The following is a 12,015-nucleotide window of genomic DNA, read 5'->3' as shown; positions in this document are numbered from 1 at the left end:
CTTCCTTGCTCCCCCCCCCCCCCCCCCTTTGGCTGCTCCCCTGGACTTTCTGCTCTTCTTAATTCTATAAATCAGGGGAGATAAACATGAATTGGAGAGGGCCAAAGTGAATTTTTGATTTAACCACTGAGGGCTGCATCTTAATTTTACAGTGGCGTCTACGATGGTAGGGGCATGTGGGAGAGCTTGACGAATACGGTACGGTATATACCTGTCTCTTATACACCTATAAATTACGAATTATGAAAAGTGTAGGCTGTGGCACCGAGACCTCTGACGATTAGTGCCCATAATTGTTTACAAAAACGTAATGCAATAATAGCATATTGACTACTATTGTATATTTTCGGAAAAAATTTCAGCCACTCCAAATCTCTTTCCCATTCTTCCTTTATTCTTTCACAATTTTGCACACTCACATAATAGGCGTAGTCATTTTGTTTAGGCATAGTCTAGGCTAGACCTCGGCTATGCCTATTACTATATTATTTGAATATACAATTTTAATAAATAAGATTAATTTTACATGGACATAGTAATTCATACTTAAACAATACTTTAAATTTAATGTGAATACAATAAATACGTTAACGAATAAATAACAATAATTAAAACGTGTACATATCACTACTACAATAAGATTAGGCCTAATATTTTTCAATCTTATAATCAACTTTATGTAGTCGTAGTTAGTATTCACATAGGCTACTATGGCTATCGACTACGCTTTCTCCAATATAAAGGCTTTCTATGAATGGAATGACCTGTACGAAACACGAACTCCTGTAGACCAATCCGGTACCGTTACGATTTTTATCGTACGAAATATCCACAAGATACTATTATATTAGAGATCAGTGTTTATCCAATAACGTCCCACATTGAATGAACTCATTTCTCTCAAATAACGTCCCATCCCGGAGAACCTCATTCTTTAGGAATAAGCGTTTCCGTCGAAATACCTATCCTTCCTCCAACACCCAAATGATGGCTGTATAACAATGAAAGCAACATAATTCTCAACACATTCCAGTAAATTACATTTTGTCGAACGAACATGTCCGGAATAAAAAGAAGGGGGAAAAAACAGGCTTGGGGGTTTAACTAGCCAGGGTAGTAGCCCAGCAACTATGTCCCGGGGGTCCAAGGGCGCGAAGGCCCAGAAAATGTGCGTTATTTTACGTGATAAAAGATAGAATCAAGAGGTTTCACCATGTTAATTTCTATAAAACCTCTAAGAAAACCAGCCTTAGGTTGTAAACAGAAAAATAATTTAAACGTGAGATTTCATTCTTCAGGTTCCACTACAAGGGTGATGATTTTATGACCGTGAGCCTCAACGAAGGCCTGTTTTCAAATAGGCCTTAAAAACAGGCATGTTGTTCTATTACCATACTGCGAGCATTTTCTTGGACGTGAGAAAGCGTACTACTATAGGCTTTACCTTATTATCGTTTTTATTATTTTCTTTAATTAGTATAGCTTAGGCCTAAACCTATAGTTTGAAGCAACTGTTCACCATCGTCGCTTCTGACTGTCGGTTCGATTAATTGTAATTAATTGCTTATGGGAGATGCGACCTCCCCAAAAAATAATTCGCGAACCATGGGTTGCTGACCGGAGTTGTGGATGAAACGGCGTATGCGCCGGGTTTTGAGGCAATCGTGACTCATTATTCTGTAAATCATAATAATAGAAAAGGAGGCCAGACTGTAAAGTTAGACCTGCACGGGGATATTATGGACAGAAAAAAAAAAAAAAAAAAAAAAAAAAAAAAAAAGGCCTAGAGATCCGTCCGCGTACTTCAGAAAATAGGGGCCGATTTCCGGCCGGGAGGTGTCAGAACTTCCTTTATTCACCCCCCCCCCCCTTGGCTGCTCCCCTGGACTTTTCTGCTCTTCCTAATTCTATAAATCAGGGGAGATAAACATGAATTGGAGAGGGCCAAAGTGAATTTTTGATTTAACCACTGAGGGCTGCATCTTAATTTTACAGTGGCGTCTACGATGGTAGGGGCATGTGGGAGAGCTTGACGAATACGGTACGGTATATACCGTACCACTGTATGCTCAGTTTTAATATTAATTTGACGTAGCAGTGTCGGGCCGTAAAAGTAATGGGGTTTCTAGTCAAAGATGGTAGGCGGGGCGCACATCAATTAAAATTGCCATGGGAGCGTGGCTGCGGCCTGCGGGTTGCACTTTGTCCACCTACATGTGTATAGACACTAATAATGTTATGCCCAACTATATACATTTAAACTTTGTGCTAATCCATTATCCCATTTTTTGTGTCTATTTTTCTCAATCTTTATCTTATTATGTTTTTGCTCTTTGAAAAAGGGCCGACGTTATTCCCATCCACAGACGTTCCTTAGTTATCGCAAATACCAACCCATTTCTTTACTGTTTACCTTAGGCCTATCTAACATTTTCGAGTGATTAATGTCCCACCCAGTTTCAGCGCCAGTGTCTGGAATCTGGGGTAGGGGAGTGAGGGGAAAGGTAAATTTACAGGGAAAATATGCTGGTGCGGTGTCAGGATTTTTCCGACGGGGGATGGCCAAGGGCGGGGGTCGCTCAACATGTTTCAAAAATGGTACCGTACAGTTGGGAAAAGCCCTCGAAAAATATGACAATTTATTTATTTTTCAGAGGCTTGGGATTATTTAACCGATTTTATAGAGATGCGGTAGTCTACTAATTATGTAGAATATACATTTTTTTTTCTTCCTGACGAATTATGTTTTCTTTTCTTTCAAGGGGAGGGGATGGGAGAACCGAGGGAGGGCAAGAAAATTCGAAAATTTTCCAGGGAGGAATTCCCCCTGCCACCCTCTAACGCCGCCACGTTTTCTCTCTCATGCATCTTCTTTCAGTCTTTAGCCACCAGGATTGTTTGCAGAGATGTCTTAACCCGGATTTTATTTCTTTGTTTTTCAACTGGATGTTATTTACTGACTTCTCAAAATTCATTTGAACTTGTCCTCATAATCTTCTTCCAAAAACCTTTTTATCCAACAACTTTCTAAATTTGGTATCAACCGGTCCATTCTTAAAGACACAATGTAGGCATTGTGGCCGAGTAGAACGTAGCCAATTTTTTTGTGGCCGAGTTGACTTGTGGCCGAGTTGACTTGTGGCCGAGTAGAACGTAGCCAATTTTTTTGTGGCCGAGTTGACTTGTGGCCGAGTTGACTTGTGGCCGAGTAGAACGTAGCCAATTTTTTTGTGGCCGAGTTGACTTGTGGCCGAGTTGACTTGTGGCCGAGTAGAACGTAGCCAATTTTTTTGTGGCCGAAACTTTTTGTGGCCGAGTTGATTTGTGGCCGAGTTGACTTGTGGCCGAGTTGACTTGTGGCCGAGTTGACTTGTGGCCGAGTTGACTGTGGCCGAGTTGACTTGTGGCCGAGTTGACCTGCACCCAAACTAGCAACTTCAACATATATTGTATGTCGTTATTTAGTGTATCAAAGTTACGTGGTTACCTGTTTCTGTAACTATTCAATCACTAAAAATAGCAACTTCAACATTTATTTTATGTGGTGATTTAGTGTATCAAAGTTACTTGTCCCTACATAAATACAACCATTGTCTCTGGATAAATACACATTGTGCATTCATTCATATCATTCTCTGTGGTTAAATACCCATTTCATTCTCTGTGGTTAAATACACATTATACACAGCCATGACCACTAAATACGTGACGTCACCAATAACAGTCAAATTACAACAACAATCAAGTTGCAAATAATTTTCACTATCACCTCTCGCCCTTCACACTCCTGCATTCATTCATATCACCTGCTCTTCAGCTCCAGCTGAACGCCTGCGAAACAGCTAACTTCCTAAACAACTGACTTCTGTCCAGTGCTAACGGTACGTTGCATTTCTTATACTTCTTTCTTCTGCTCCTACTTAGCATTTTCATAGTGACAATATCACATGAATTTCAAATCAGTTTTGTAACAATCATGCCTTTTATATTTCAACTAACACATATTTTTATTAGCATATTATTTTATTTTCAATTCTAACACACCACATTCTAATTTTCAGTTCAAATAATGACGCAAAACAAAGACATGGACTGTTGTATCTGCTTACACACATTGGACCATCTACATTGCAAATGCCCAAGATGCAATCAGTTTGCCGATGTTCAGTGCATCACCAGATGGTTCGACACAAGTAGCACCTGCCCAGTTTGCAGATACGAGTATCTAGATTTTGAAGTTGAAATCTTACGTCACGGACAACGCGCAATTAACATCAATTACAGTAGTCCTCCCCAAGATCCTAGTTGGGTCAATGAATTTGACTTCTATCGCTAAGGTAACTTATAATTTAACAGACATCATAATCTCAATGGAGAAAGGCATCATAGGCAAGATGACAACTATGTACCTGTAGGCCTGTGTCACAGAGGCATTAATAAAGATACTCAAACTGAAGTAAACTCAAAGTTGATCACAAACTTGGTAATCTCATTATACAATGTTATGTTATGTAGGCCTATTATTCTAATGATTTAAACCACAGGCGTAGGCCTTCAGTAACTGTATTTATGTAATTTTTAAATGTTTCAACCAAGCACTTTTAATAGTGAAATGTCATTGGTTTTGGTTTAACTAAGCAAGACCAATTTACAGAGATAAATCTACACCGACAGTGACGAAACGAATATGCCTCAGGCACCTGTCTAAAGCTAGGGCCCCACTGTAATACCCTGGGCACTTGGTAGTAGAGACCCAGTGAGGCGTGGGACGAACTTCTCGCTCAGCGTTTTTGACGTTTAAAGCCTATTTTCCACTAGGCCAAGTTATTTGCGTGAATATAAAGTGTCAAAGCAAAAAAAAAAAAAAAAAGTGGAGGGAAACCGGTATAGGCCTATCCGCATAAAAGGCGTATAGTGCATCATTATTAAATTTCCGTGCTAGCATTAATACACATGTGACCTGGAATAAACTCGGTTCCAAAAATAGTATCAATGGTTTGAACACATTCATATCAATGGTTTGAACGTGTCGATTGTATTTGAATACATTAATAACAATGGGTTGAACGTGTTGATAGTTGTCCGACAGGTTTGAACAATGGTTAGGAATGTGGGGTGGGTTTTTTTTTTTTGGAGTATTCGATTATCAATAGGGGGTGTGTTGGATATCGAAGGACGCGGTAAGAGTTGAGAGCGAGGCTGGAAAAAGTACTGTGTAATGAGGACGATGGATGGAGGTAAGGAGTTGAGAGCGAGGCTGGAAAAAGTACTGTGTAATGAGGATGGAGGTAAGGAGTTGAGAGCGAGGCTGGAAAAGCGTACTGTGTAATGAGGTGAACTCGAGGGCCGTCGGTGTGGGAATAAAAATATCTGTAATAGAAAGGCAAGTATTTTCAGAAATTTGATTTTAAATTGATGTGATTTTTCTTCCCAGTGATTTTTTTTCCAGTACTGTATTACAAACAGAACATAAGCTTCTGCTTAAGCCTCGCTCTCAACTCCTTCTATGTTACACTTAGCTCAACCCCCTGCATCCTTCAATATTTCATCGACATTCCACCAATTCAAAACACTCTTTAGTTATAATCGAATATTCCAAAATAATGTCTAAACGGTACTTATAACGTTCGTTCACTTCAGAAATTTGTAGAACACTCGCTACCCGCTCATGATCTTCAGCTCGCCAGCTAATTGATATCCATATATTTTCCATACAGGTGAGTAGTAAATATCAATACTTTTAGTGCACTCCTTACTTGCTAACTTCCTTCTAATTTGTTTTGGTTTCTTGATAACTTCATTCCAATTTGCTTTGGAAATTTCTTGTATATTTTTATGGGGTTTCAGATATCATTATATCATTGGCTGTCCATCGTTTTCGATGATGACTGACCCTAGCTAATATATATATAGTTTACGTGAAATTATGTAAAGGAAGCGTTTACTGTTTTGTGTGATTTTTGCTTTAGGTTATCCTCAGGCTGAGTCTTTGTTTTTTGTATTTTATATTGCCTGGAAATAATAAATGAAATGAAATGTTGTTTGTAATACAGTACTGAAATAAAAAAAAATCACATCAATTTAAAATCAAATTTCTGAAAATACTTGCCTTTACATATGTTAACTATTACAGATATTTTTATTGGTAGATTATTTTGTTTTTAAGAGTATGATGGATTTCCATGCCATTTGATATCTTCACAATTGCCAATTTCCTCTACCAATTAATATTTCCCACTTAGCTCATACGCTCTTCTCACGCTCACGCTCTTCTCTTCTAAAATTACAGTATTTTATCTTAAAGGTCGCCCTCTATAAAATAATATTCTCTTCTCTTCTCTTCTCACCAATATTGTTTTCCGCACTGCACTCGTCCCGCCATCAACTAAACTCAACCGTTTCTCATTTTATCATTGGACGACTTTTCTGTGAGTCCTCTTTGATGATCTTCTGAATTCTATAAGTGTTCCCATCATATATCATTGTCCTTTCTTTTCCTTTTCCCCATAGTTGTAATTATCCACCATAATATAACATACCACCACATAGGTTCATTTTCATATCTATACGCCTATATTGTTCATTTCTTTCATTCATATTATATATATATAATATAAATATATATATATACTTTTTATATTTATACACTATATATAATTTTTTTTCACCTTGTATATGCACCTATATATTTCACCATTTGATTTAATTTCTTTCCGTGTGTATAGGCCTATTATTACTGTACCATATTACACAGTGACCATCAACACATGACCATTCTAATTTTCAGTTGAAAAAGATCCAAAAAAAGAACGAAATGAACTGCTGTATCTGCTTACGCGCATTGGGCCAACTACGTTGGAAATGCCTCCAATGCAATCAATCCGCCGATGTCCACTGTATTACGGAATGGTTGTACAGAAGCAAGACTTGTCCATTGTGTAAGTACCAGTATTTGGACTGGGATGTGCAACAAATCTTAAGTCACGGACAAAGAGCCCAGGTAGGTCCAAATATTTCTTTTCTCCATATTGCGCTGTAGCATAACATTACATATAGACAGAGGTTGAGGTTTGAATATTGGCCGATATTGTTCAATTTTTCATCAGTATATATTATATTTTACCCTTTTATTTAGGACCAAAACAACGAAATGAACTGCTGTATCTGCTTAAGCGTATTGGGCCAACTACGTTGGAAATGCCTCCAATGCAATCAATTCGCCGATGTCCACTGTATAACGGAATGGTTGTACAGAAGCAAGACTTGTCCATTGTGTAGGTACCAGTATTTGGACTGGGATGTTCAACAAATCCTAACTGACGGACAACGCACAATTGACATCAGTACTCCTTTCCAAGATCCTAGTTGGGTCACTGAATTTGACTTCTATCGATAACTTTCAAGCTTGGTTTTAAATCACCTCAGTGGAGAAAGGCATCATAGGCAAGATGAGAACAATGTATCCATAGACCTGTGCCACGAAGAGCCATTTGAGTTGATCGACCTTCGATACATGAAAATAAATATAAACAAGTTCTATAGCACTTGTTAATTATTTGTACATACGTGACCAGTACTGTATTGCATTATCTATGAAAGTTCAAAGATAATATTTAATGGTAAAAATATAGCAAAAGAGAACTTTTAAATTACTATTATTCCTTTCACAAAACTAATATACGCGTAAGATGCTTAACAGGCGAAATGATAAGGTAGTGAAAACTGGGGTGACGCCAGGACTTGCCCGACGGGGGTACGAGGCGCCCGATTGGGGTCCGATGCCCGAGACGAGGGGGAAGATTTCCCCGACAAGCGTCGCTTAAAATTTCGAAAGTAGTCTGGGGGTTTAAAGGCTTATTTAATCGATTTCAGGGTCTACTAATGTACAAAATATATAGATATAATTTTTTTTCCTCCCCGATGAATTGTGGTTTTTCTCCCCGATGGGGTGTTGGCGGCCCCCTCGCTGGCGCCACCCCTGGTTGATTATTATATGAATTGCGTTTTATTTTGGCTAGCAAAAGTTGTTGAGAATGATTCGGAAAATACCCCAAATAATATGTACCACATTATGTATTTTAGACGCTTGGTGTCGGAAAAAACAATGCAATGTGTAAGACACCGCGTAGGTCTACTGTAAATAATGCATTATATAAATTGTGTATGATTTTTAAAAAAACGTATGATAATATGAAAGTATAACATTAGTTGGTATAAATGTATCTTTAATTGATTAGAATATAATAAAAATTGCTACAAATCCCTATATTTTATATACATTTTGTATTTTTATGTTTCAACGTTTGTGCATTTACGATATCAGTGTTTTGACATACAGTAGAACCTATCTTCTCTTTTTAGGCTGTAAATTGAGAAAGAAAATATATCTTTTAAACTTTTTATATACTTGTTTCTGGAAGGTTATGCTTGGGGAACAATCTTGGTATTTAAATTTCATAATGTGTTTTTATACGTTTAATTTTTCCATTGTGACTTTTTTATGTGCTTTTTTAATATCATAATGTGGTTTTTGACCAATATGTGTTTATATGCCTTTTCGATTTTAACGTGCAAGTCTGTAAAACCAATTATATATTTTTATATGGATTTGTCTATTACAACTTTCGATAAGTGCCTTCTATCGATTTCAAATAGGCCTAATAATAATAATAATATTAATACTAATAATAATAGCAACAAGAATAATAATAATAATAATAATATTATTATTATAAATTGTACACTTGCATGTAATTTCCATTATTGGATGAATAAAGGATATATTGACTTTGAATTTTTTAAACACTATTCGGGGAACACCTCTAATAATAGGCCATTTGGTCCAGAAGGTTACTATAGAAATTTCACTGTATGTTATACAGATGTATCCCTCAGGGCCGGCAGGCACGGTTACCTCATTAAGAAGAAAACAATTTTTTATTAAGACTTTGCCCCTCATCCTACAGAAGGGAAGCTATATCATAACTCGAATAATGAACATAAAGCTTGTTATGACTTTCAATGATTATATATTGCTGATATTCTAATTAGTAATCCTCATGTAGATTGTTAATTATCATTGTATAATTAGAAATGATTATATAAATTTGTAATGTACAGTATAACAAAATGTGACGTTTTATTTCCTCGTTTGTAGAATAATTAGCTGAGTAGGCAGACAGATTCAACTGAATTTCAAAGTAGCTTACTACAACAAAAATAAAATCTGGCCAGGCTCTGAGTCAAAACCAACGTAAATGATACTTCTGATCCTCTGAATGGTGATTTTTTGTTTTAATGCTGGCACGGTGCACGATGACGTAACGGAGAAAGGGGAATTCCCATAATTATAGCGGGCGCCCTTCAAAATTATTGTTTTGCGGCTGGATTTGTTATGTACTGTGCAGTACTGTATGTTGATTTTCAGCTACACCGGACAGGTGGCGAAAGCTGCTGTATTAGAATAATTAGTCTTTAAAGTGTTACCAGTGTGTTTATCTCATACGGATACCAGACTATATACGGCTCTCCTAGCAATACTATTATAATCATGTTGTGCAACGCAAAAAATAATATTTGCTGTTTTGTACCTTCGACCTACTTCATTTATAAAGAATAAATACAATAATTATAGTAATGGTATGTTTATCCTGTCACGTACACACACTCTCTCTCATTATTTGTCTCAACATATAACCAATGTATTATGCAGTATTTCCGATTTTACGCACATATTTTTCTGGCGATTTTCTCACAAATTTTGGCTAATTGTTTATGTATCCGCATGCAAAAATACTTTACAGTGTGGCACGCACACATGGTCCGCTTGAAGCCTGCTTGACTGTAAGTGTTGGTGGATGTTGTAGTACCCACGAAGAAGAAAGCTAGAGCCAGGGCCAGAGCGAAGATGTCAGATATTGATCTTACGCATTTCGTGAAATTTTCGAAACTTAGTAGGCGCGGTAAGTGGTACGATTGAACAATCATGTTGCCTTTCCTTGCACACTACTGGTTTCCATTGGGGTCATGTGAAGTGACGTACATTACATCTATAGGGACCTTTACTTCTTTAGGCCTCACTGGCTAACTGTGTTTCCTCGAATCCATCATGCTGCTTTACCTCTTTATGCCTGAGGGCGCTACACAATAAACAATAAACTTAATTGGCACTAACAACATCAGTTTAAATAAAAAGACGTAATGCTAAATACGATTTAAAATTAGCAACTTAACATGTTGTCGGTATCAATATCGTGAAGCGGAGAAGCATTAAACGAGTTTTTTTTTTCTTTTTTTTTTGTAGCCAGCGTCTTTTAAAAAATTTCGAGCATCTGATGCGAGTCCAACATTTGCATAAGTTACAAATGATGACTTTGCTGGTGCAAATGATTCCAGTTTAACATTATGTATTATGGTGTTTTAACTTTACTCCTAAAATGAGATGTTGTTGGTCCGGGATACTTAATACTTATGTCACCACTCAAAAGCATGAGCACCAGGGTTGTGAATTTTGCTGGATCGATCAAAGTTTTCTGACTAAAACAATTTTTACGACGCAGTGGCGTACGATTGGGGATTTTTCGAGGAAGCACATTGGTTTAATAGCATTATGGGCGAGAAATATAGATGCAATGATATGAGGTAACACCTTTAGAAGTATCATTGTGTTGTTTTAATTGCCGCGATCAATTAAGCGCTCAGACTTAGGAAGTTCATTGTTAGAGAAAGAAGAAGAGCTAAGCCAGACCCCAATTAGCGGCCTCGCCGAAGATAGCTAGGCCTAATCGATCGATATCCCTTTTCTTTTACTGACACACTGTGATTGAGTAGGCCTATGTTGTAACAGGCCTGGCTCTCAGTTCGGCAATCAATAAATATTTACACCGCCAAATTTCTCCTCAAACAAAATAAATCCACAATTATTATACTTAGCAAGTTACTTGAAGAGGATCGGTTATGAATAGATGTCCAGTGAGCGGAAAATTTAAGAAAAAGATAGAGAAATCCTGTATTAATATCTTAGTGTGTGTACGCGGCGGACCTAATGAGAATGGACTTTGGAGTGACCACTTACGGGAGGTGGTCTCGAGGGAGGTATATAGGCCTACCGAGGTCCCCAACGGGGGAGGGGGAACCTGTTCCCCCGACGAAAGCAAAGTGGGCGTGGTCGAGCTTTGATTAAAAGGCACCGAAAGTGGTCCAGGGGGCGAAGCCCCGAAAATTTTGACAATTTAGGGGTTTCAAAGGCTTATTTAATCGATTTTCATTACAATTTGTTTTGTGTTCCAAAAATCCGGTGCGAAATCGCTGAAAATCAGCCCTTTTTGAGCAGTTTTTTAAACATATCTTCGTATATATGAGCATTGCTGTGCGATGATGATGGCAGACGTCAGTAACTAGTTTCTCTTCATCCTCTTTCACAGCCACAGACTCCATCTATTCCAAGATATTCCTCAAGAATTTCTACCTCAAGAACACATAGCATCTGAATGGTCATCTTTGTTGAAATCACCATAGCGACAACTTTGTGAAATATTAAAAACAAACCAATCACAGAAAACAGTACTGATTCAAGAATATAATATACAGTTATTGTTTTTATTGGTCAAGCCACCGTCCTGCAGTACTATGTTTGTGCAAGCCAGTGCATTTCTATTAGTAAAAATACATAAACACAGTATATAAGTTCACTTTTATTTTTAATAGGCCTAAATATGATTACATCATGGCATAAAATAAGATAGAGAGCACTTTACAAAGTTCAGGTAGACAAAACTTAATTATTAAAATAAAATAAAAATATGTTGTCTGTAAATGATTTTTAACCATTTCAAGTATATTAGTCAGTTATTAACAACGACAGTATTTTGTTAAATAAAATTTTCAGAAATTAGCAAAGCTAACCCACTAATTAAATTATTAGCTGAGTACAACGTATTAAATTAATTTAAATTAATGTATGTATAAAAATAAGTATTTACAGTATTGCATAAAGTCCAGACCCGTAACCAGGTT

At 37.2% G+C, this 12,015-nt stretch overlaps 2 protein-coding genes across 3 annotated transcripts in view; one reads left to right on the top strand and one right to left on the bottom strand.

Annotated features, from left to right (window-relative positions):
* The window catches only part of LOC117125194 (cytoskeleton-associated protein 2-like), a 24,064-nt gene that overhangs the window by 5,596 nt on the left and 6,453 nt on the right, over positions 1-12,015 (bottom strand). The window lies entirely within an intron of this gene.
* Positions 5,664-7,490, top strand: LOC117125195. The gene is made up of 3 exons (XM_033271622.1): positions 5,664-5,717; positions 6,788-7,000; positions 7,136-7,490. Exons 2-3 carry the CDS (start codon positions 6,815-6,817, stop codon positions 7,394-7,396), a joined length of 447 nt encoding a protein of 148 aa, XP_033127513.1. The 5' UTR covers positions 5,664-5,717; positions 6,788-6,814; the 3' UTR covers positions 7,397-7,490.

Source organism: Anneissia japonica, unplaced genomic scaffold (assembly GCF_011630105.1).
Source record: "Anneissia japonica isolate Jap-2015-1 unplaced genomic scaffold, ASM1163010v1 scaffold2191_len329779_cov167, whole genome shotgun sequence".
NCBI classification, from domain to species: Eukaryota; Metazoa; Echinodermata; class Crinoidea; order Comatulida; family Comatulidae; genus Anneissia; species Anneissia japonica.
The sequence above is the reverse complement of the archived record's forward strand: the minus strand, read 5'-3'. Positions and strand labels throughout refer to the sequence as shown.

Bases quoted from the DNA above. Each gene is read 5' to 3' on its own strand.
- LOC117125195 (XM_033271622.1), top strand. From the start codon at position 6,815: ATGAACTGCTGTATCTGCTTACGCGCATTGGGCCAACTACGTTGGAAA. The intron at 7,001-7,135 runs GTAGGTCCAAAT...CCTTTTATTTAG, and splicing joins GTCACGGACAAAGAGCCCAG to GACCAAAACAACGAAATGAA.